Source organism: Boeremia exigua, assembly GCF_020726555.1.
Source record: "Boeremia exigua strain MPI-SDFR-AT-0100 chromosome Unknown C7974scaffold_1, whole genome shotgun sequence".
Taxonomy (NCBI): domain Eukaryota; kingdom Fungi; phylum Ascomycota; class Dothideomycetes; order Pleosporales; family Didymellaceae; genus Boeremia; species Boeremia exigua.
This window is the reverse complement of record NW_025763518.1, coordinates 2,266,587-2,284,357: the sequence shown is the minus strand read 5'-3', so window position 1 is coordinate 2,284,357 and position 17,771 is coordinate 2,266,587. Positions and strand designations below refer to the sequence as shown.

General features: G+C 51.2%; 9 protein-coding genes across 9 annotated transcripts; 7 read left to right on the top strand and 2 right to left on the bottom strand.

Annotated features, from left to right (window-relative positions):
- Nucleotides 1-152: 152 nt before the first annotated feature.
- C7974DRAFT_383291 (uncharacterized protein) lies at nt 153-1,773 on the top strand. The gene is made up of 4 exons (XM_046140755.1): nt 153-495; nt 548-680; nt 736-1,204; nt 1,259-1,773. Exons 1-4 carry the CDS (start codon nt 364-366, stop codon nt 1,689-1,691), a joined length of 1,167 nt encoding a protein of 388 aa, XP_046003053.1. The 5' UTR covers nt 153-363; the 3' UTR covers nt 1,692-1,773.
- A 400-nt stretch (nt 1,774-2,173) lies between these two features.
- C7974DRAFT_18292 (uncharacterized protein) lies at nt 2,174-2,832 on the top strand. The gene is made up of 2 exons (XM_046136392.1): nt 2,174-2,389; nt 2,435-2,832. Exons 1-2 carry the CDS (start codon nt 2,303-2,305, stop codon nt 2,774-2,776), a joined length of 429 nt encoding a protein of 142 aa, XP_046003052.1. The 5' UTR covers nt 2,174-2,302; the 3' UTR covers nt 2,777-2,832.
- A 627-nt stretch (nt 2,833-3,459) lies between these two features.
- C7974DRAFT_18294 (uncharacterized protein) lies at nt 3,460-4,881 on the top strand. The gene is made up of 2 exons (XM_046136394.1): nt 3,460-3,772; nt 3,822-4,881. Exons 1-2 carry the CDS (start codon nt 3,739-3,741, stop codon nt 4,721-4,723), a joined length of 936 nt encoding a protein of 311 aa, XP_046003051.1. The 5' UTR covers nt 3,460-3,738; the 3' UTR covers nt 4,724-4,881.
- C7974DRAFT_18311 (putative peptidase family-domain-containing protein) lies at nt 4,846-6,136 on the bottom strand. The gene is made up of 2 exons (XM_046136400.1): nt 5,669-6,136; nt 4,846-5,614 (listed from the first exon to the last, which is right to left on the bottom strand). Exons 1-2 carry the CDS (start codon nt 6,054-6,056, stop codon nt 5,040-5,042), a joined length of 963 nt encoding a protein of 320 aa, XP_046003050.1. The 5' UTR covers nt 6,057-6,136; the 3' UTR covers nt 4,846-5,039.
- A 1,317-nt stretch (nt 6,137-7,453) lies between these two features.
- C7974DRAFT_407990 (ZIP zinc transporter-domain-containing protein) lies at nt 7,454-9,056 on the top strand (the record flags this gene model as incomplete). Its single annotated transcript, XM_046143288.1, has 4 exons — nt 7,454-7,653; nt 7,709-7,810; nt 7,860-7,991; nt 8,045-9,056. 4 exons carry the CDS (start codon nt 7,454-7,456, stop codon nt 9,054-9,056), a joined length of 1,446 nt encoding a protein of 481 aa, XP_046003049.1.
- A 95-nt stretch (nt 9,057-9,151) lies between these two features.
- C7974DRAFT_18264 (fungal-specific transcription factor domain-containing protein) lies at nt 9,152-11,751 on the bottom strand. Its single transcript, XM_046136390.1, has 2 exons — nt 11,247-11,751; nt 9,152-11,183 (listed from the first exon to the last, which is right to left on the bottom strand). Exons 1-2 carry the CDS (start codon nt 11,456-11,458, stop codon nt 9,248-9,250), a joined length of 2,148 nt encoding a protein of 715 aa, XP_046003048.1. The 5' UTR covers nt 11,459-11,751; the 3' UTR covers nt 9,152-9,247.
- A 294-nt stretch (nt 11,752-12,045) lies between these two features.
- On the top strand, nt 12,046-13,011 carry C7974DRAFT_301123 (uncharacterized protein; the record flags this gene model as incomplete). The annotated part of the gene is made up of 1 exon (XM_046137833.1): nt 12,046-13,011. One exon carries the CDS (start codon nt 12,046-12,048, stop codon nt 13,009-13,011), a length of 966 nt encoding a protein of 321 aa, XP_046003047.1.
- Nucleotides 13,012-14,021: 1,010 nt separating this feature from the next.
- C7974DRAFT_18155 (uncharacterized protein) lies at nt 14,022-15,698 on the top strand. Its single transcript, XM_046136362.1, has 4 exons — nt 14,022-14,517; nt 14,572-14,752; nt 14,800-15,024; nt 15,094-15,698. The coding sequence occupies exons 1-4, from the start codon at nt 14,199-14,201 to the stop codon at nt 15,608-15,610; spliced, it is 1,242 nt and encodes a 413-aa protein (XP_046003046.1). The 5' UTR covers nt 14,022-14,198; the 3' UTR covers nt 15,611-15,698.
- Nucleotides 15,699-16,270: 572 nt separating this feature from the next.
- Nucleotides 16,271-17,441, top strand: C7974DRAFT_18125 (uncharacterized protein). Its single transcript, XM_046136356.1, has 2 exons — nt 16,271-16,949; nt 17,002-17,441. The coding sequence occupies exons 1-2, from the start codon at nt 16,460-16,462 to the stop codon at nt 17,298-17,300; spliced, it is 789 nt and encodes a 262-aa protein (XP_046003045.1). The 5' UTR covers nt 16,271-16,459; the 3' UTR covers nt 17,301-17,441.
- The last annotated feature ends 330 nt before the right edge of the window (nt 17,442-17,771 follow it).

Sequence of the window (17,771 nt, the reverse complement as noted above, 5' to 3'; positions counted from 1 at the left end):
CCTTGCGTTATCCGGTAGTGGCACGCTACCCCGTCGCTGATCATGGCGATTGCGTGCGTGGATGCTCGCTCGGAGTCGCTTCCGAGAAATGTGGCTGGCTTCTCATACCTACACCGGCACCCTGAAACATGGGTCGAGCGGCAGAACACCACCCGAACTTTAAAAGTTGCTTCTGAACGCCACTGCCATCAAGCCCAGCAACTTGCAAAACACTAGACAGTAACCATGCTTCTGCGAAGTTATAGAAGACCTGGAAATGCTTGTTGGGTCTGACAGAGCGTTTGGTACGAATCCGTACAACATCATTATTTCCATTCACTAGCTTTTGAACATTCGATCCATCGATATCGATTGAGGCTCAAGATGAGCAAATCTGCAATGAACGATTTCATGCCTATCATCATAGAAATGATGCGGAACCCGCCTGACCCCAACGAACCCTTACCTTTATCCAATCGTCTCTCAACAGCAATTGGTGTTTCCATTCCGTTCCTTGTATGTCGATAAGCCTTTGCCCATGCTTCGAATGCATGACTTACCGTTGCAGGTACTTAGTCTGATTGCTGTAGGCCTTCGCCTCTACATCAGAGTTGGTGTCGTCCGACGACCAGGATGGGATGATGCCTTCGTTACTCTTGCGGCCGTGTTCAACGTAATGGCACAATCCACGTTTTTAGGAGGTGAGCTGTCATGATTTACAAACGAAACGTCAATGTATGGTACTGACAGTCCCAGGGGTCAAGCATGGCCTCGGTCAACACCTAATATCAATTCTGAGCACTTTGCCCACAACCATGAAATGGTTTTATGTCGCAAACGCCACCTATACCACGACTACCGTCTTCATCAAACTATCCCTGCTCTGCCAATACTTGAGACTGTGGCGCGAGGGTTATCGTCGTCATGTAACGATAGTACTTCTGACCGTTGTCATACTCTGGGGTAGCGTCTTTCAATTCATGGCGTGGTTTCCCTGCTTCCCAGTAAGAGGATTCTGGGATAAAACCATGAGTCCCCCAGCCAAATGCTATGGATTCGGCTACCGTTCATCAGAGGAGACTAAAAATACCCTTTTGGCATTCGCAGGCTCCAACATGTCTCTTGACTTTGTCATCTTCATCGTACCCCTTACAGAATACTTCCGACCCAACCTTAAACGGAAACAAGTGTTGGCATTGTCGGGCCTGTTCACTGTGGGGCTTATGTGAGTGTTGCTCAAGTATACGTTCCGCGCTGACAGGCAGCTGACTCATTGAAGCGTCGTACTGATGGCTATCCTTCGACTGTGGAGTGGCCTTAGGTACAACAACCGTGGTGTGCTGATGTACGACTATACCTATTGGTTCCCCGGCGTTATGATATTTTCGTGTCTCGAAGTCGACTTCGCCATCATCTGTGCTTCAATCCCGATATTCTGGCCTACCATTATGGCTGCGTGGAGCCAGATCACGGTCACCAAGGAAGTGGTCGTGACATCCGAGCCGTGTCATGATGAGACACGCGCAGATGTCCTTGAGTCGCATAGTGGAAGATCTGCGTCATTAAGGAGTCATGACAGTACAGAAGAGCTGGTAGCAGGCAAAAGCATGGAAGGCAGGTCTTTCTATGGGAACCCTCGAGTGGAGACAAGAGGCTTACCGCTTCCTAAACTTCCACACATTACCCGCCTATCGTGGAGTAATATGCCTTAAACTAAAGCTCCAAGTAATGAACAAAGAGACACAATTAGCAAATGTTAAATGTAATATTTTACACGGAAAAGTCAATGTTCAGATAAACCAGAAGTGTATACAAGTCGTGAAGGGTATCGCGGCGTCCGGCGTCCTGATGCGGCAACGTTGAACCAATCACACAGCACTTGAAGCTGATGACTTGTTGTGCTTAACTGTAATTAGCTAGGCGTTTCTGCCCGCCTCTGTCATCGCTGCAGCCTTTCTCAAGGATAGACAGCACCACAGCAACAATGTTGCACGCACCCTGCTGTTCAATCGCAGACAATACACTGCTGATAGACTTATTGCCATGCGTCTTTGCATCCAATGAATTAGATACTAACTAGCATTGTCTGCCTCGCAATGAAACATGACGCCGCCCTTGAGCAGGGTGCAGCTGTACGTCACGCTACTTACGTGCTGCTGAACAATCATAGGGCGAGGAAACCTGGGGTAGCTTGAGACGGATCCGTGAAGAGGAGCACACTTACTCACTCCACTCCACTTCTTTAATCTGCAGACCCTTCACAACATACCACTTTCAACAGTACATCTCGTCCTCCATACCTAGGTACCTCTCAACACACATCATGGCCACCTGCCCAGTCATCGGAACTACCAACAGCGTCCTCCCGCCCAACCACCCGGAGGTCGACCTCAACGTTGACGGTCAGACGGTATGTTCAGCTATCCTGCTTCTCTATTTGTACTAATGCAAACAGTGTCCCGTCGTCGGCGCAACCACCGACCATCACCACAATCTCGACAAGCACCCTAAAATACCTGGCCTTGACAGCACCGAAGCCACCTCCTGCCCTGCTTTAAAGTCCGCCGTCTCGGAGCCTAAGGCTCAAGAGCTCGACGATGCTCTCTGCCCCGTCGTTGGCACTGCGACCACAGTGCTTCCGCCCGACCACCCCGATATGCTGAAGGCTGGGCCGGACGACGTCTGCCCGGTCACCAAGGCGACGGTCGGCCACCACAAGAACAAGGTCGTCACCCACCCCAGCGTGGACGGTGCGGCGAAGGATGCAGTGTGTCCCGTTACAGGGAAGGCTCACTAGAGGCAGCTACAGATGCGATATCAATGCATGGAGCAGATGCTTGCTTGATTACAGTCTGCAGTGCGATATGTATGACAATGCATCAAGTCGCTGACCCATGACGTGCCCCGTTCATCTACCCAACAACGTCGCCATTCCAGCTCTCAGTCCGCTTTTACTTGCGAACCACGCCTCCATCTTCATTCTTCTAACCCAAGGTCTCAACGCTTGATAGTCTGTTCGACGCCGGCCATTGCTATAGCCTTGCGGAGTAGAAGTGGTGTGTTTCTTCTTTGCGTGTCCCCGGTACCTGGGCTTATCTCTTTGTCCTTCAGGCAAAAGAAGAAGACTGTTTTGGGATCGGAGTAGATAAGATAACTGTGACACCAATGAAAGGCGTCGCCCAACTAGCCAAGAGATTCATGGAGTATGCTCGATTCAGGTCGAAGCATGATATCAATTGTGCACGTGCGTAAGGTTTTCGCTGATGTATCGGTAAATAACTAGATTAGCACACCCAACCAACGATTACCCTATCAACTGCACCACAGTTTCTTATGAAAAAGGTCAGAGTGTGAGTAGTTCACATCTTGATGGTGCTTGTGTTTGTGCAGCCCTACCGATTCTCGGCTACTTGAGCACCCTTGACATCACGTGCTTCGGCAACGTGAACGGAGACCCTGGACAAAACATCATCGCGACGGCCTGCAGGCACCGTGTTGACAAATAATGTCGATACAATGCGACCTGACTGGACGGTTTAAACTCGGTCAGGAGGAATGGCGCCTTCAATGTAGCTACCATGGGACTACTGTATACCCCGCTGAACATCCCGGCTACTACCAGGCGGCAGAAAATGGACCGCGAAGCGCCTGTACTCTTTGCACAGGATCAACCCTTACCCTTCAATTCACCTGACTGGTATCCTCAAGATCAAATACGAGGACGAAGTACCTGAGTACTTAGGTTAGGTAGTCGACAGTATGTCGAACGCTCCGATAATAGCATTCGATTACGGTGCGCTCTGTGACTTCTCTCCTTATATACCGGACGCTTATTATTACAGACTTTTCTCCTTACTCACAGAAGATCCGCGCCGCCCTCGCCGTCGCAGGTATCTCCTTCGAGCGTAGCGACCAGCCCCTCGTGCTGCCGCGACCCATTCTCGAGCAACTGGACATCACATACCGCCGCATTCCACTCCTCGCATTCGGCAAGGACATTTATGTTGATTCGTCACTCATCATCGACGAGCTGCAATCCCGTTATAATGCGCTGCCAACTACGCCCGCAGACAAGGCGTTCGAAGTTTTTGGCGTGCAGATCTTTGCCAGTGCGCTAAATGTCATCCCCACAGCTGCCCTCACGCCAGAATTTATAAAGGACCGCCTGACCATTTTCCCTGCTTTGGCAAACCCCAATTATGCTGAACTCAGACCCAGTGGCCTGGCAGAGATAAAGGCGAAATTCAACATCATCGAGAAAGAATTTTTGGGCTCATCGCCGAGTGCATTCATCAGTGGCGAAAAGTTTGGACTCGCAGACCTCCATGCTGGTTGGGCCGTAGGGTGGGCGCTCAAAGCCATTGGCCTTGGCCAGGAACCAGGATTTGGCGAACAAGACTTTCCTAGAATTTACAAGTGGGTAGCAAGTTGGCCGAAGCCTCAGTACACCGATCTGTCTCAAGAGCAGCTTATGGACAAGCTGAAGGATGCAGACTACACTGCAAAGGAGATTGGCGTAAACGAGAAAGACCCTCTGAGCATTCGAGCGGGTACAGACGTCACGGTAGAGAACAGTGATACGGAGGCTGGCGCACATCCACAGAAAGGCAAGCTTGTTGGCACCAACGATAGGGAGACAGTGATCGAGCTGAAAAATGGCATACGCGTCCATTTCCCACGTATAGGATATGTAGTCAAAGAGGCAAAAGCGAGTGGCATGGCATCCCGATTTGGACGGTCATAGAAATATTTCAGCCTAAGTGGTTGGACCTCACGAGCACGTTTGTTGTGCAGTAAAGTTTGTGGATTTGTATAGATCCCTGCTTCTGCTATAGCCATGTCCAGTAACAGGCAACACTAAGCTAGACTTGCGTCAACAACAAGAACTCGATCTCCTGTCCTGCTCCTGCTAAGAGCTCACACTGTGCACGATATGGTTTTTTGCGAAGGTTCTAAAAACGCTGAAGTAATAACATTATCTTTTATGGTCTATCGACTCGAATATCATTATCGTTATGGTCATCAGGCAACTGCATCCGACTCGTAATCAGCTCCACTATCTAAGGAGGAGGGGAGGTGGGCTCAGGGACGCCAGCAGGACAGTGCCAGTGGTCGTCATGGGGGGTGCAGCTCGCAGCCGCAGAGGCAGCAGCGGAAGTAGCGCTGACAGCGGCGGAAGTAACGCTAGCAGCAACAGCAGATGATGCCACTGTGGAGCTGGCGGATGCACTGGCTGAGGAAGCAGAGGCGGCAGGAGCAGTGGTAGAGGAGACCTCGCGGTAGTGACCTGCGCAGCCAATACCAGGTACGGCAACATCATGCGCATATACCTCCAGAGCAAAGTATTGGAGAGTATCTGAGTTCCGAACAGCCTCTGTGGGGTTAGACTCAGCAAGAGCAAGTACACCGGGGTACTCGTCTGCACCTCCATAGTGTTCAACGATACCCTCGCCAACACTGGGAATGTGGAGAAGACGATGGAGAAGATCAGAGCCCCAGTAGAAGTTTGTGGCACCGTTGGCGACGTCGTAACCGAACATGCACATGCCCTCCAAAGGACGGCGAAGTTCGTAAGAGCGGTCGCAGATCACAGTCTCTGAAGATGCATTGACACCGCGCCAGTGGCCAGCCCAGTCTGGAGGCAGATGTTAGTTTCAATGTCAAGGACTGAGGTTTGAAGGGAACGTACTCGACTGAGTGGCGCAGTTCTGGTCGGGATCATCACACCGGAAGAGAACATCCGACTTATCTCCATCGACAATCTTGGTGAACCAACCGATCGGCTCGCCAGTAGGAGCATTTCCAAAATACTTCTGGTAGATGGCTGAAGAGTTGCCCCAGCGGAGGATGTGGTCGCGGGCCTGACGGCAGATGGTGAGGGTCTCGTCAAGACCATTTCGAATGTACTGATGCTGAGTGGCATTGCAGGAAGCGTGAATCGGGTACTGGGTAACGGCACCAGCATTCCAGGCAGTGGAAGTGGGCGCAGCCTCAGCGGGAGCAGTGTGCCGGACAGCAAGAGGAGAGGCAGATACAGTCGCAGCTGCGAGGACGATGAGGGATATGAGGCGAGTCATTTTTGAGTACCTATGAGGATCCAGTAAAGGTAGTGGAGACAAAAACCTTGAGTGCAACGAGAATGCGAACTGGTGTTCGTTTCTGATGGCTGGATGAGTGAGAACCATGCAGGCGGCGCGACGTCTCTTTATACAGTGAGAACTTACTGTCTCTAACCCGTGCCAACTACGCTTGAGGCCTCCTCGGTACTCTTCGACCGAAGTCGCCCTGCTTCTCTCTACCTACCTAGGCATGCCAAGAGCTCGCGGTAAACGCCTCGATGCTGGTTTCTCAGGGCTATGGCCACCACTGAGGTCACTACCTGGTATGTATGTGATCGGCTGTCTTGGCTCGCGGTGCTTTTCGCGTAGTTGCTTGCATGGCTAAGCCATTGCTGCGGGTCCGGAGTGCCTGACTTACGAAGTCAGCAACATGGAGCACCTTGATGGTCTACCAATGGCCGAACTTTTATGCCCATAAGAGACAAAGCACCGGTACAAGTACGGCCTAAGTGTGGATAGCGGTATATATCTTTTGCAGTAGGCATGCGTCCATCGGATAGAATGTGTCACGTTTATTCGCAAGAGAAGAGGTTGAGATTGAAATCCTTCAACGCCGGTGACTTCCAAGGTTAGTCATATTAACACAAAAAGTGCTGCAAAAGGCGTTGCTGATGCTCCATGCATCACGCCGTTAATTATCATGACGTTGAAGTCGGCTCTGCGTTGAAGTCGGCTCTGAAGTTGCCTCTTGCCAGGTAACGTATCAGCACGTGTAGGATAGGAAGTCCTAGACTTTTGGAAGTGACGTGATTTGTGCAGTCCGAGCGTACTTCCGCCGCCCCCACATGCGCATTACCCAGCCCTCACCCGCCAAGTCTGACTTAGATGCACCTCGGGAGCTAAGAGCGAGCCACCTACCCGTTTGCGCCTCAAGCAATGGTTTCGTTAGGTGAAAAAAGCAATTGTCTGGTTCAGGGCTCGGCACCAATCCTACATCTTGTCGAGTTTCCCTGGTAGGTAAGCATGCATTTACCATGGTTCCATTATCGGTCATGTCTTCCTTTCTTAAAGCCCGGTCGCTGCATCTTTATCTGCTTCTGAATAACAAGAGCTTCACACCTCGTTGTTGAACTCTCGATTCGACAGGAAAGTGGACTCCGCTGTACTTGGCAGCCTTGGCCCACTCCATCAGGGTGCTCAAACATCCACACACACGGCGAGTGGAAGATTCTGCATACTTTACCGCTCCAACACGGTACTTCTAAGCCGAACTTTTGCGCCGTGGAACCGTCAGCCGGGTTTTTACGTCGATATAATAAGGTTGCTTATTGCAATTCGAGTCCAAGTGCACTTCATCCGGGTACCGGTTTATGCAAACGCTCAACATGCATACAGTCGGCTGTCTTACCGCCGTTATGGCTCTTGCAACACTAGCCACTGCGCAAACCAACCCGGAGGACTTGGCTTTCCTGACGCCCACGACTGTATCAACTTCAGTTGCACTCACCGGTGTTCAGACCGTCACTGTCACAGCGACCGCGACTGTCACACAGGGTAGCTCTGCGGCGCCTCAAATCACTGCTGTCTCCGATTGCCACGCTCATGGCACCGTTAAGTGAGTTCATATCTGTACATCTTGTCGAAAATAGCATGACACTAACACGCTGCAGCTGGTGCATGGCTGGCACCGAAGAGTACCAAATCTCCGGACCTACTGCTACAGAAGAGTTCCAAGCACAGTACACAGACTGTCATACGCATTCTGCCGAGACGTAAGTACAGCAGTGTTTTGTTGGCGAGACCATGCTAATTGCAAATAAGATTCTGTGTTGATGATGCTGGTGAAGACGTTCAAGTACTCGTTGAATCCGCCGAGGAGGATAGCCACTCTGAGGAGACCACTGAGGAGCCAGCCGGTTCCGGAGAGCACTGTCACTTTCACGCTGGTGTCGAGTAAGTGTTCTGTAAGATCTTCTAACAACCACCAGCTGACCTGTTTTACTTAGACACTGCGTAGGCGGCAGCGGGGAAAAGTCTTGCGATGCAACAAGTCGCGACTACAACATCCCACTGCGCGTCGGGCTGCTCTTCGTCATCCTAGTGACCAGCGCGTTCGGTGTTTTCATGCCGATTTTGACGACTCGATTCAACATCATCTCCCAGACGAACATCATATTCGTCGTACTGAAGCAATTTGGTACCGGAATTGTGTTGTCCACGGCATTTATCCACCTCTTTACCCACGCTGATCTCATGTTCGGCAACGAATGTTTGGGCGAGCTTCAGTATGAGGGAACTACGGCTGCTGTCTTCCTTGCAGGTCTCTTCTTATCCTTCCTCGCAGACTATCTTGGTGCCCGTTTCGTACAATGGCGAGCAAAGAAGCATGTCAGCACCGATAGCGAGATCAGCAATACCCCAACGAACGGTAGTGACAAGGCAGTATCCGCCACAAGCACTCCTGAAAATGACTCCACCCGCAGCCATGACCTAGCTCACGCCCACGGTGCTATCAAAAATACCGCACCTACGGAAGAGATGGTCAACGTTATGAATCTGGAGGCTGGTATCATCTTCCATTCCGTACTGATTGGTATCACCCTTGTGGTCGCCGGCGATTCTTTCTTCGTCACCCTGTTCATTGTTGTCCTCTTCCACCAGATGTTCGAGGGTATCGCGCTCGGCACATGCATTGCGGAATTACCGAAGGCTGCGGCATCGACTCAGAAGAAATGCATCATGGCTGGCACTTTTGCTTTGATCACGCCTATCGGCATGGGGATTGGTATTGGTGTTTTGAACACATTCAACGGAAACGATCCTTCTACCATCGTTGCTATTGGAACACTCGATGCGCTGTCCGCTGGTATCCTTGCTTGGGTTGGTATTGTTGAGATGCTGGCAAAAGACTGGTTGCATGGGCGCATGCTGGACACTGGCTTGATCAGAACGCTCTCAGCGATGTTCGCTTTGATTTGTGGGCTGGTACTAATGAGCGTGCTCGGGAAATGGGCCTGATTAATGAGGGGTCAAGAGATACGAAACGTTATGTTCTCTAGAAGGCGACTTTTAAGTAAGAACTAGCAATAAATGCATCAGTCTACACCCACGAAACCAGAGGCGACATGTCTGAGTGCATCCGTACTCTACGAGTATTTGTACAAGTCGTGTTCCCCTGATAGCACGTCGGATTTACGAGGGGCCGTGACTCAGGACCCTGGCGGGACTCCACTCTCGAGAGGATGCAGATCAGTGAAATTGAAGTTTGGTGTCAATGCACTGTTGAGGAGATCATTCGGACTCCACTGCAGCATGCCACCCTCCCCAAAAGCGAAATCGTTCTCGATCTGTGAGAAGAGATACTGATTGGCTTCATCGGTAGTCCAGGACCATGGAGTCATGCCCGTCTCTGGCTGGTTGTTGCTCATCTGCTGCATCGTCAACATCGCGTCGACATCGGCGGCATCGACCTTATCGCCCTGTTGCGTTAGGGGTGTTGAAGCACGGGTGACGTGTCCGCTGGGTGCTGCCACGCTCGAGATGCCAATATCATCAGCTTCCATGGCCAGTCGTGCAGCTGTCGAGCGATCAAGGTATCGGAAAAAGAGCTGAAGCACCCAATTGGTGACTTCCCAGGTCCTCTGCAGCTCTTGTAGACCCAACAAGCAGAGTTTCGCCCGATGCTCGGCCAGCGTTCGATTTATACCTGAAGATCGTCTGAGATGCGCAACATGTATGCATAGAGTGTTGAACAGGTTCGTAATAACGTGGATTTGCGCATGGCCGATGTTGGCTCGTGGAAGCATATCCTCTACGATGCGAGAGTTGCGAGCAGCAGCTTGTAGAGCAATATTCCCCTCTATGTCGGCACCCCCATCTTCATCGTTAATGAAATTAGATCGATATAGAAGCATCAACAAGTTGTTGTAGGCGAGATGCAGCATGCTAGCTTGGAAGCTAGGATCGTCTCCCGTGTCGACCGACACCTGCATAACCAGCGGAAGCTGTTGCTTCCATTGGTAAAGCTCATCTCGAATAGTGGTACGATCCTCAGGCTTGAGGGTTCGATTCGGCAGGTATCCAGCATCAACGATCCTGCCCAAAAATACAGCAAGCTGAACCATCCCTACGCCATAGTCTTTGTATCGTTCGGCGTCAATTGGCGATGTCGTCTGTAGGTAAGCAAACTCGAAGTCTGAGGTAGAGAGAAGCTCAACATCACAATCTTCGTCACGGATGCGATTGGGAAGGCCGAGAGCGGATCCACATTGTCGCTCGCGGACGTATATAGCCCACCATATTCGCCGTTTGAGTTTGGCAAGTTTCTCATCCGACTCTCCTGTGTAGCGATGGAGAGCTTTGGTCTGGGCTAGACTTGTGGCCACAGAGAGCCAATGGCGGGCGTCTTTTTCCAAAAGTGCGCCCGCGCGCCAAAAGCTCATCAAGAACACGGCTTGAAGAACAAGCAGCTTGTCTGTTTCGTAGGACGCGTCGTAAATATCCTTGGCACGAATGTAGAAAATGTATCGTGCCCTATGGCGGTTTCCCCACCCGAGATTACGTAACGTCAGTTCTTCGCAGTGAATAACACCAATGAAGAGCATGGCCTGTAACAGGAGCGGCGAGATGGTACCCTGACGATGCGTTTCCCATAGATCTGCTTCATCAACGACAGCAAAGTGCGGATGAAACCATTGGAAATATGCCTCGAGGAGGGCAATGCGAACATCGCTCGGAGGAAAGGAGAAGGCGCCCTCAGCTTGGAGCGCTTCCATTCGTTTACGACGTCGCTCTGCCTCCCACTCCGGTACCAGTGCTTCTGCTTTGACAGCATTTGGCACAGCATGACGTAGTCGAGGGCGGTGAGGTGCTGGTACTGGTGTTCCCTCCTCAGTCACGTATCTGAGCGAACTGGACTCGCCTAGAAAGACGGCAGCATCATCTTCAGGTCGACTTGTTTGGGTCTGTGAAAGACCAGGCTGTGAGTCGTGACGCACGCGAGGTGTAGCAAACTGAAAGTCGGTGTTGATGTTCGCGGCCTGATTCTCAGCAGGGCTGTGAAACTTTGTCGAAAGAGACGCAAGTACATGTGACGCAGCAATGTCGTCTTCATGCCGCTCAGGGGTCATGTCGATTCTGACAGTACTAGGGAGGTTAGGTCAGCATCCTGCTGTTATTCATCTGATAATCTGCTGACAAGACACATACTCAACTGCAGTAACACTGTTCTGCTTGCCATTTTCCGCTTTCGGCTTTCGAGGATGTTTGCCGCGCTTTGACTCGCGGGTCTCGCATACGGCGTGTGCTATCTCACAGTTGCGACACGGCTGGCGGTCCGTGACATCGCACTTGACTCGTCGCGCATTGCAGTTGGTGCATGCAAGCCGTGCTCTTTTTCGGGGTCGCTCGTCACCATCCATGACTGAGATGTTGCCGGAAAGCAAGTATGTAGCCGTTTAACCTCAGAGCCTTTGTGGCACTTAGCGGCTCGGCGCGTTTGCGCTGCTTGCGGGCTCTCACGCTGTTGGAAAGGCTGGACAGCGGCACAGGTATCAGCGTTTTATTTGCATGTCACAGCAAGGAGCTTAAAATGTGCCGAAACAGCTCTGGATTTTTCTCCAACATAACGGATTTCCAGGCTTCATTTGATGTATTCGATGTATTGACTTTGTGCTGGGCAAGCCTCGGTTCGAGCTGAGTGCCCGGACTCACATCCCGCTTTTCCAGCAACATCATGCCTAAAGTTGGGAACTGGACAACAACAAGAGCCCGATCTGCACAATACGCGCGGACGTCGCACACGGGTAAAACTGAGACTGGTCTGGACGTTTGCAATGTTACGGCAGGGTACGGCCTTTTAGGGTTGTTGCAATGTTTTGCGTTCGGGTGTTGACGATTGAGTCGGCTATGCAGGTAGCAACGCGTTGCCGACAAGAGCTGTCGCACAACAGCCCATGCAGCCTTGCAATCCATCTCTTGCGCACTCCGATGCACTATCAATTGCAGTATGTTTTACAGGGCGCGTCGCCTGTTTACTGCCTCTACGTACCGGCATGCCTCTGCCGCAGAAGCCAGCGCTGAACTATTTGGTCGATGGGGCAGTGGGAAACCCGTTTCAATCAGAAAGCAGATCCTCGACGCGAACCAAGTTCATTTGCTGAACATCACATTGAACCGCACCCCATCTTCGAACGACCCACCACCAGAAGGCAGCCCTGTACCTGCCGGGCACCATCTCGTGTACTTTACGCCGAGCATCCTCGAAACCGAACTTGGCCTCGACGGTACGGATCGTACTGTCAATCCTCTGACACCATACACGCGACGTATGTGGGCGGGTGGAGAGTTGACATGGACGCAAGACACGAAGGCGCTGCTAAGGGTAGGCCAGGAGGTGCGCGAGACTACAAGACTTGTATCCGCAGAGCCGAAGAAGCTGAAGAATGGTGGGGATATGCTAGTTGTTGGCGTGGAAAAGACTTTTGAGAATGAAACAGGTGTCGCGCTTGTAGACAAAAGAAGCTGGGTCTTCCAAAAGGAAATACCGCCAGAGAGTGCTCTGATACCACCTGCTAAACCCGCGGCAAAGGCCTTGCCATCTGGCGAGCACACCAAAGACTTTTGCCAGTCAGACGTAGCCTTGTTCCGGTTCTCCGCACTGACGTTCAACGGACACAAGATTCACTTCTCGCCAGAGTGGTGCAGGCAAGTTGAAGGGCACAGAACCTGTGTGGTTCATGGACCTCTCAATCTAATTAATATCCTGGACTTCTGGCGGGACACAGCAAAGAGTGGAAGTGCTGAAGCAGTGCCCATGTCAATTTCGTACCGTGCAATGTCCCCTTTGTACATGAGCGAACCGTACCGAATTCTGCTTGGACGAGGCCCTCAGAGTGGCAGCAATGGCGAGTGGAATGCAGACGTTTGGGATAGCTATGGCAAACAGAGCATGAAAGGGACCATCAAAGAGTAGGCAATATTGAACTTTAGAATATCCATTACCATGTTGACCCTTGTGCGGACTGAGAGGCGCGCCAAACGCGTCTCGCTGCTGCATCTTTGATGTGACTACGTCATCGCCTCTCGAGGCTTCCAATCGTTACACTTTCCTTCTTCCCCCAAGACCGGCACGGAATGGCATGTGTTCGTTCCGTCCTCGCCTGGGATTTCTTTTCCCCAACTTTTCGATAGCTCCAGTCTTCAGCACAGACCGGCCAGCGCCTGCTTGCATGCTCCCTTGTGCCTCTGTTTCGCGCGGCGGTACATACTTTGTAGGTCTATGCAGTCTGTGGCCGTAGGCTGTGGCCAGGCAGGCAGCCAAATAAGACTGTCATGGTAGAGTTGAGTGTTTTTGCCACCACTCACCAGCCAGAGCATGCAACATGTCTTCAATGCTTCCGAAGTTCCCATTCGACCCTTCCTGAGAAAAATCAGAGACATCGATGGCTCTTGCGGGCTCATCGGTATCGCAACCAGCTAATCACATCTGACGGCTGCTATTCCGTCTTGTTAAGCTCAGCGCTAGGCTTCGAGACGGGAACACCGAGCCCCGCATCATCTCTTCTTTTCCAGCTCCCGACGTGCCGCGCAGGTCCCCTTCCCGTGCATCTAGTTTTAACCTTACACTTCTTCTGGAACAGTTCCAAGATGGCTTGTCGGGTCTGCGGTCAGCATGTTGAGACAGCGATCGCATGGGATCATTGGAGCTGGTCATCGGCATTCTGTTCGCAACTCAGGGAAACTTTGTTTGCCATTTGAGCTGCCTCTTTCGTAATACTCTGAATCAAACCTAATAGAAGACATACGTTACTTCACATCATCAAGGTCAAGTAGAGTCTGAGCCAATACTAGTCCACATGTTCTAGCAGCATCGATGTTTTCGGGAACCAGCAGCCTCCGCGTCTCAACAACAGTCGGCCCTTTGATATCTTGTCTCGATATGCACAAACGCAGATCGCAGAGTTAGCGTCAAGTCATCAAGGTTTGCATCTCGATTTACAACTATCTCAAGCCCATGGACATAGACCCTTGAGTAGTCGAATGCCTTGACGGCAATCCTCTCAACTCCCTTTCCCGACCTTACTTCCACACTTCAAGCCCTACTTTGGACAGAAATCCAGCAGAGATCGATGGTAGCTGTACTCGTCGCTCGTCGCCACCATGGGCTGGACCTCCGAGTTTAATCCAGATCCAACGTTCACCGCTTGGGGACCTTTTATTCGCGATGGCTACTACATCCAACCAGTCACCTATAGAGCGATAACCGTCGCCAGCTTGGTCTTTGGTCTCGCAAACATATTCGCTATCTCGGCAGCTGTCATCGCGTACAGACAAACGCGAGCATGTCGAAGGCCTTTGAAGAGCGCATACATCTGGATGATATGGCTCGAACTCGCGGCTTCCTTTGTCATTGCAATTCAGTGCTTGCTATACCTCCTCAAGGTCATAAGACCGAGCTTCTGGTTCTACATGTCAATATGTAAGTCACTTGCATCTTTCGTGATCGCATCAGCAATGAGTCTTACAATCATAGTGCTGAACTGGTCTATACAAGTGCAATTACTGCTTCAGATCATCATCAATCGGGTGCGCATCATACTGACGGATAGGAGGAAAGGCCGTCTGCTCATGATAGGAACTGCCGTAGTTGTGACACTGATCAACATCAGTGTATTCGTTGTATGGATTCCTGCGCGCCTCCAAATAAGCACTCGGTAAGCACTGCATGATTCTATTGACTGTATGGTATTGACTGTGTAAGTTGGATCCACGTCAACAACATATGGGACCGAATCGAGAAAGTATTGTATCTACTCATGGACGGATTCCTCAATTTCTACTTCATCCGAGTAGTCAAGGCGAACCTTGTCAGGAATGGCCTCGAGAAGTACAATCGACTTGTACTATTCAATCAGCACATGATCTTCATCTCTTTGCTGATGGATGTCATGATTATTGCTGCCATGTGGATCCCAAACGGTTTTGTGTAAGTCAATTGGTTACCAGTAGGGCTCTACCTATGTGAAAATATTAGAAAGCTGACAATCGCGACTAGATATGCGATCTTCCATCCACTCGCGTACCTCGTAAAGCTGAATATCGAGATGTCCATGGCACATCTGATCAAGAAGATTGCGATGGACAACTCTCGCAACAGCGACTTATGTATTATCTCGAATTCGCACAACAGCGCCTTCAAGTCCACACAAGATTCCGATTCAATACCAGCCACCCGAAAAACGATATCGTTGCTAAAAAGTGTATTTAGCGGCGAGGAGGAACGCCCACCGCTCCTTATGAACGAGATCCTGAAAACAGAAGAGTTCAGGGTACACAGTGGTCCTGTGAAGAAACTAGAGAGTCCATCTGGCCAGACGATTGAGCCCGAGATTCACGATGGGTCGAGTTTCCGCAGTACTACCGATAGCATTGCATGGGTAGATGCGGACTGGATAGGGACGAATGAGGAAGAGCCGGGCACTGCAAGCGCCAGAAGTCAGAAGCCTGCCTCGGTCGTGGACGACGAAGCGCATTTACTTCGACCTGCACCTGCAGTCTTGCGTCCAATTTGAAGAGAAGTACCCACTAGGTTCAACCATCAACAACAAGCCGTTTACTGTGGACAAAGACAGAAAGGATTGGCTGCTCACCTGATCTTCCGTGCATCAATGCGGAGAAGATCCTTGCAAGACTCCCGCCATAGGCCAACACGAAAGTTTCATCTCCGTGCATTGCGGAGGCGGGAAGCATGGGTTTCCCCAGACGCCACCGTGGTATGACACGATTCAGCTGCAGCGCATCTTCACAGCTGTGGGCGTTATTCACTGGGCAGAGCAAAATTCGCCCAAAGCTCGGCGTAATGGTCGCAGGACATCAAGCTAAACTCGAAAGATACCCCAAAAGGTCCACAAGCGACTATCCTCGGCCACTTGTTGTCGTTTTCTGCATCATTGTACCATTGCTCGTGGGCATGCGATGTGCGACAATCTGGATCACGCACACATGCTTGCCGTGCGACCCTGGGAATGTAACCCTACCGTAATGGTTCGACGCCAGCCATTCGATCCCCTGGCCCAATATACGAACCTTACCAACCCTTTACACAAAGACCTAGGCGGACTGCCTTTTGCGGAACACATGTGTCAAAAGTTGCACAGCACCAAGTGATAGTTAGGGGCGCCGCGAATCGTGAATGGGAGCAGAAATCGTCGGCATCAGGCGCCTGCTTCTTTGGGCTGGTAATCTCCGGGGTCGATCTTTGCCATGGAGGCTTTAAGTGCAAGCGATACATAGGGAATCAAGCATATGACAATACGATACCTTGTGACCTTTGTGTATAAACAGCTGCACTGCGCTTGCTTTGCTCTTCTCATTGTCAACCTTTCATCCTCGGTCTTTACACTTCAGTCAACAAAGTCACGATGAGGAACACATTCATTTTCACCACCCTCACAGCTCTTGTAGCTTCTCAGGGCATTGCTGATCTGCCAGTCTGCTCTCTCACATGCCTCACTACTGCAATTGGTGGCCTGGGATGCGGCATCACCGACTTCGCTTGCTCGTGCCAGAAGGCCTCCGAGCTTACGCCAGTTGTAACGCCCTGTGTTCAGACTGATTGCTCCAATCCTGCAGACCAAGCCAAGACGATCGAAGTCCTTGCTGCCATTTGCGCTGTTGCTGGTTTCCCTATCGAGGTGCCCACCCCACCGGCTTCTTCAGCCGCTTCGTCGGTTGCTTCGCCATCTGCATCGTCAGCAGCCGCATCCTCGGCTGCTTCTTCGCCTGCTGCTTCGGCTACACCTACACCTACAGCCTCGTCGGAGGCTCCTATTGAGACGCTGCCATCTGCCACCGATGAGCCAGAGTACCCTGAGTACCCAACTGCCACTGTCACTCCTTCCGAGTATCCAGGTCAGTGCCTCTTTCCCCATTTTGACAACATGACCTAAATTAACCCCTTTAGCTCCCACCCATGCGACTGACGATGTGCCTAACCTCCCATCTTCCTACTCCGCTGTCCCTATCCCGTCGTTCGTAGACACGGCCAGCGCGCCGTATCCTTCAGTTCACACGACTTCGGGGCTGATCATACTCCCTCCTTCCCCAACCGGTAGTTGGATACCATCTGCGTCGGCGCCTAACGGTACTGTCACGGCTACTCACACCTCTAGCCGACTGCCCGAGTTCACTGGTGCAGCTGCAGCTGCTCAGGTACCTTTGATTGCCGCTGGTGTGTTTGGACTGGCTGCCTTCGTTTTGTAATCGTTGTATTAGTAGAGCAGTCAGTGGGGAATTTTGTAACTAATGGTGGAGAAGTTCAGAGTGCCAATCGGTCTATAGATTCGAACGGTGTTGTAATAGATGAAGCTTTTTCGGTGTATCCTACGACCTGATGAGACCCCATGAATTTCTAGAGTCATTGTGATAGGTGCTGAATATCTTGAAGATGCGAAGGGACTGGACTTGAACATGTGGCAAGTTCTACGTACGGAAGCAACACAACAGCACGGTTGGCATCACTGTAATATACACGATCGAAGGCATTTTGTATCGATCGTTCGGGAGTCAGAACACGAAGTAGCGTGCAAATGTGTGTTACGAGTGTTTTCAAGTGATTCACAACTGCTCAGCTGTATCTGACTGTGATTTAAAATCATCGCAACCTCGAGCTTGACGATGAAGGTGTGTCCACATCTTGTATTCCGGCCAACATCTTTGTACCCTCTCAACAAT

Excerpts from the sequence above, each read along its gene's own strand:
- C7974DRAFT_383291 (XM_046140755.1), top strand. The coding sequence starts at position 364 with ATGAGCAAATCTGCAATGAACGATTTCATGCCTATCATCATAGAAATG. Across the intron at positions 681-735 it reads ACAATCCACGTTTTTAGGAG|GGGTCAAGCATGGCCTCGGT; the intron begins GTGAGCTGTCAT and ends TGACAGTCCCAG. Across the intron at positions 1,205-1,258 it reads CTGTTCACTGTGGGGCTTAT|CGTCGTACTGATGGCTATCC; the intron begins GTGAGTGTTGCT and ends GACTCATTGAAG.
- C7974DRAFT_18292 (XM_046136392.1), top strand. The coding sequence starts at position 2,303 with ATGGCCACCTGCCCAGTCATCGGAACTACCAACAGCGTCCTCCCGCCC. Across the intron at positions 2,390-2,434 it reads TCAACGTTGACGGTCAGACG|TGTCCCGTCGTCGGCGCAAC; the intron begins GTATGTTCAGCT and ends TAATGCAAACAG.
- C7974DRAFT_18294 (XM_046136394.1), top strand. The coding sequence starts at position 3,739 with ATGTCGAACGCTCCGATAATAGCATTCGATTACG. Across the intron at positions 3,773-3,821 it reads GATAATAGCATTCGATTACG|ACTTTTCTCCTTACTCACAG; the intron begins GTGCGCTCTGTG and ends TTATTATTACAG.
- C7974DRAFT_18311 (XM_046136400.1), bottom strand. The coding sequence starts at position 6,056 with ATGACTCGCCTCATATCCCTCATCGTCCTCGCAGCTGCGACTGTATCT. Across the intron at positions 5,615-5,668 it reads GAACTGCGCCACTCAGTCGA|ACTGGGCTGGCCACTGGCGC; the intron begins GTACGTTCCCTT and ends ATCTGCCTCCAG.
- C7974DRAFT_18264 (XM_046136390.1), bottom strand. The coding sequence starts at position 11,458 with ATGGATGGTGACGAGCGACCCCGAAAAAGAGCACGGCTTGCATGCACC. Across the intron at positions 11,184-11,246 it reads AACAGTGTTACTGCAGTTGA|TACTGTCAGAATCGACATGA; the intron begins GTATGTGTCTTG and ends TAACCTCCCTAG.
- C7974DRAFT_18155 (XM_046136362.1), top strand. The coding sequence starts at position 14,199 with ATGGGCTGGACCTCCGAGTTTAATCCAGATCCAACGTTCACCGCTTGG. Across the intron at positions 14,518-14,571 it reads CTGGTTCTACATGTCAATAT|TGCTGAACTGGTCTATACAA; the intron begins GTAAGTCACTTG and ends TTACAATCATAG. Across the intron at positions 15,025-15,093 it reads TGGATCCCAAACGGTTTTGT|ATATGCGATCTTCCATCCAC; the intron begins GTAAGTCAATTG and ends AATCGCGACTAG.
- C7974DRAFT_18125 (XM_046136356.1), top strand. The coding sequence starts at position 16,460 with ATGAGGAACACATTCATTTTCACCACCCTCACAGCTCTTGTAGCTTCT. Across the intron at positions 16,950-17,001 it reads CACTCCTTCCGAGTATCCAG|CTCCCACCCATGCGACTGAC; the intron begins GTCAGTGCCTCT and ends TAACCCCTTTAG.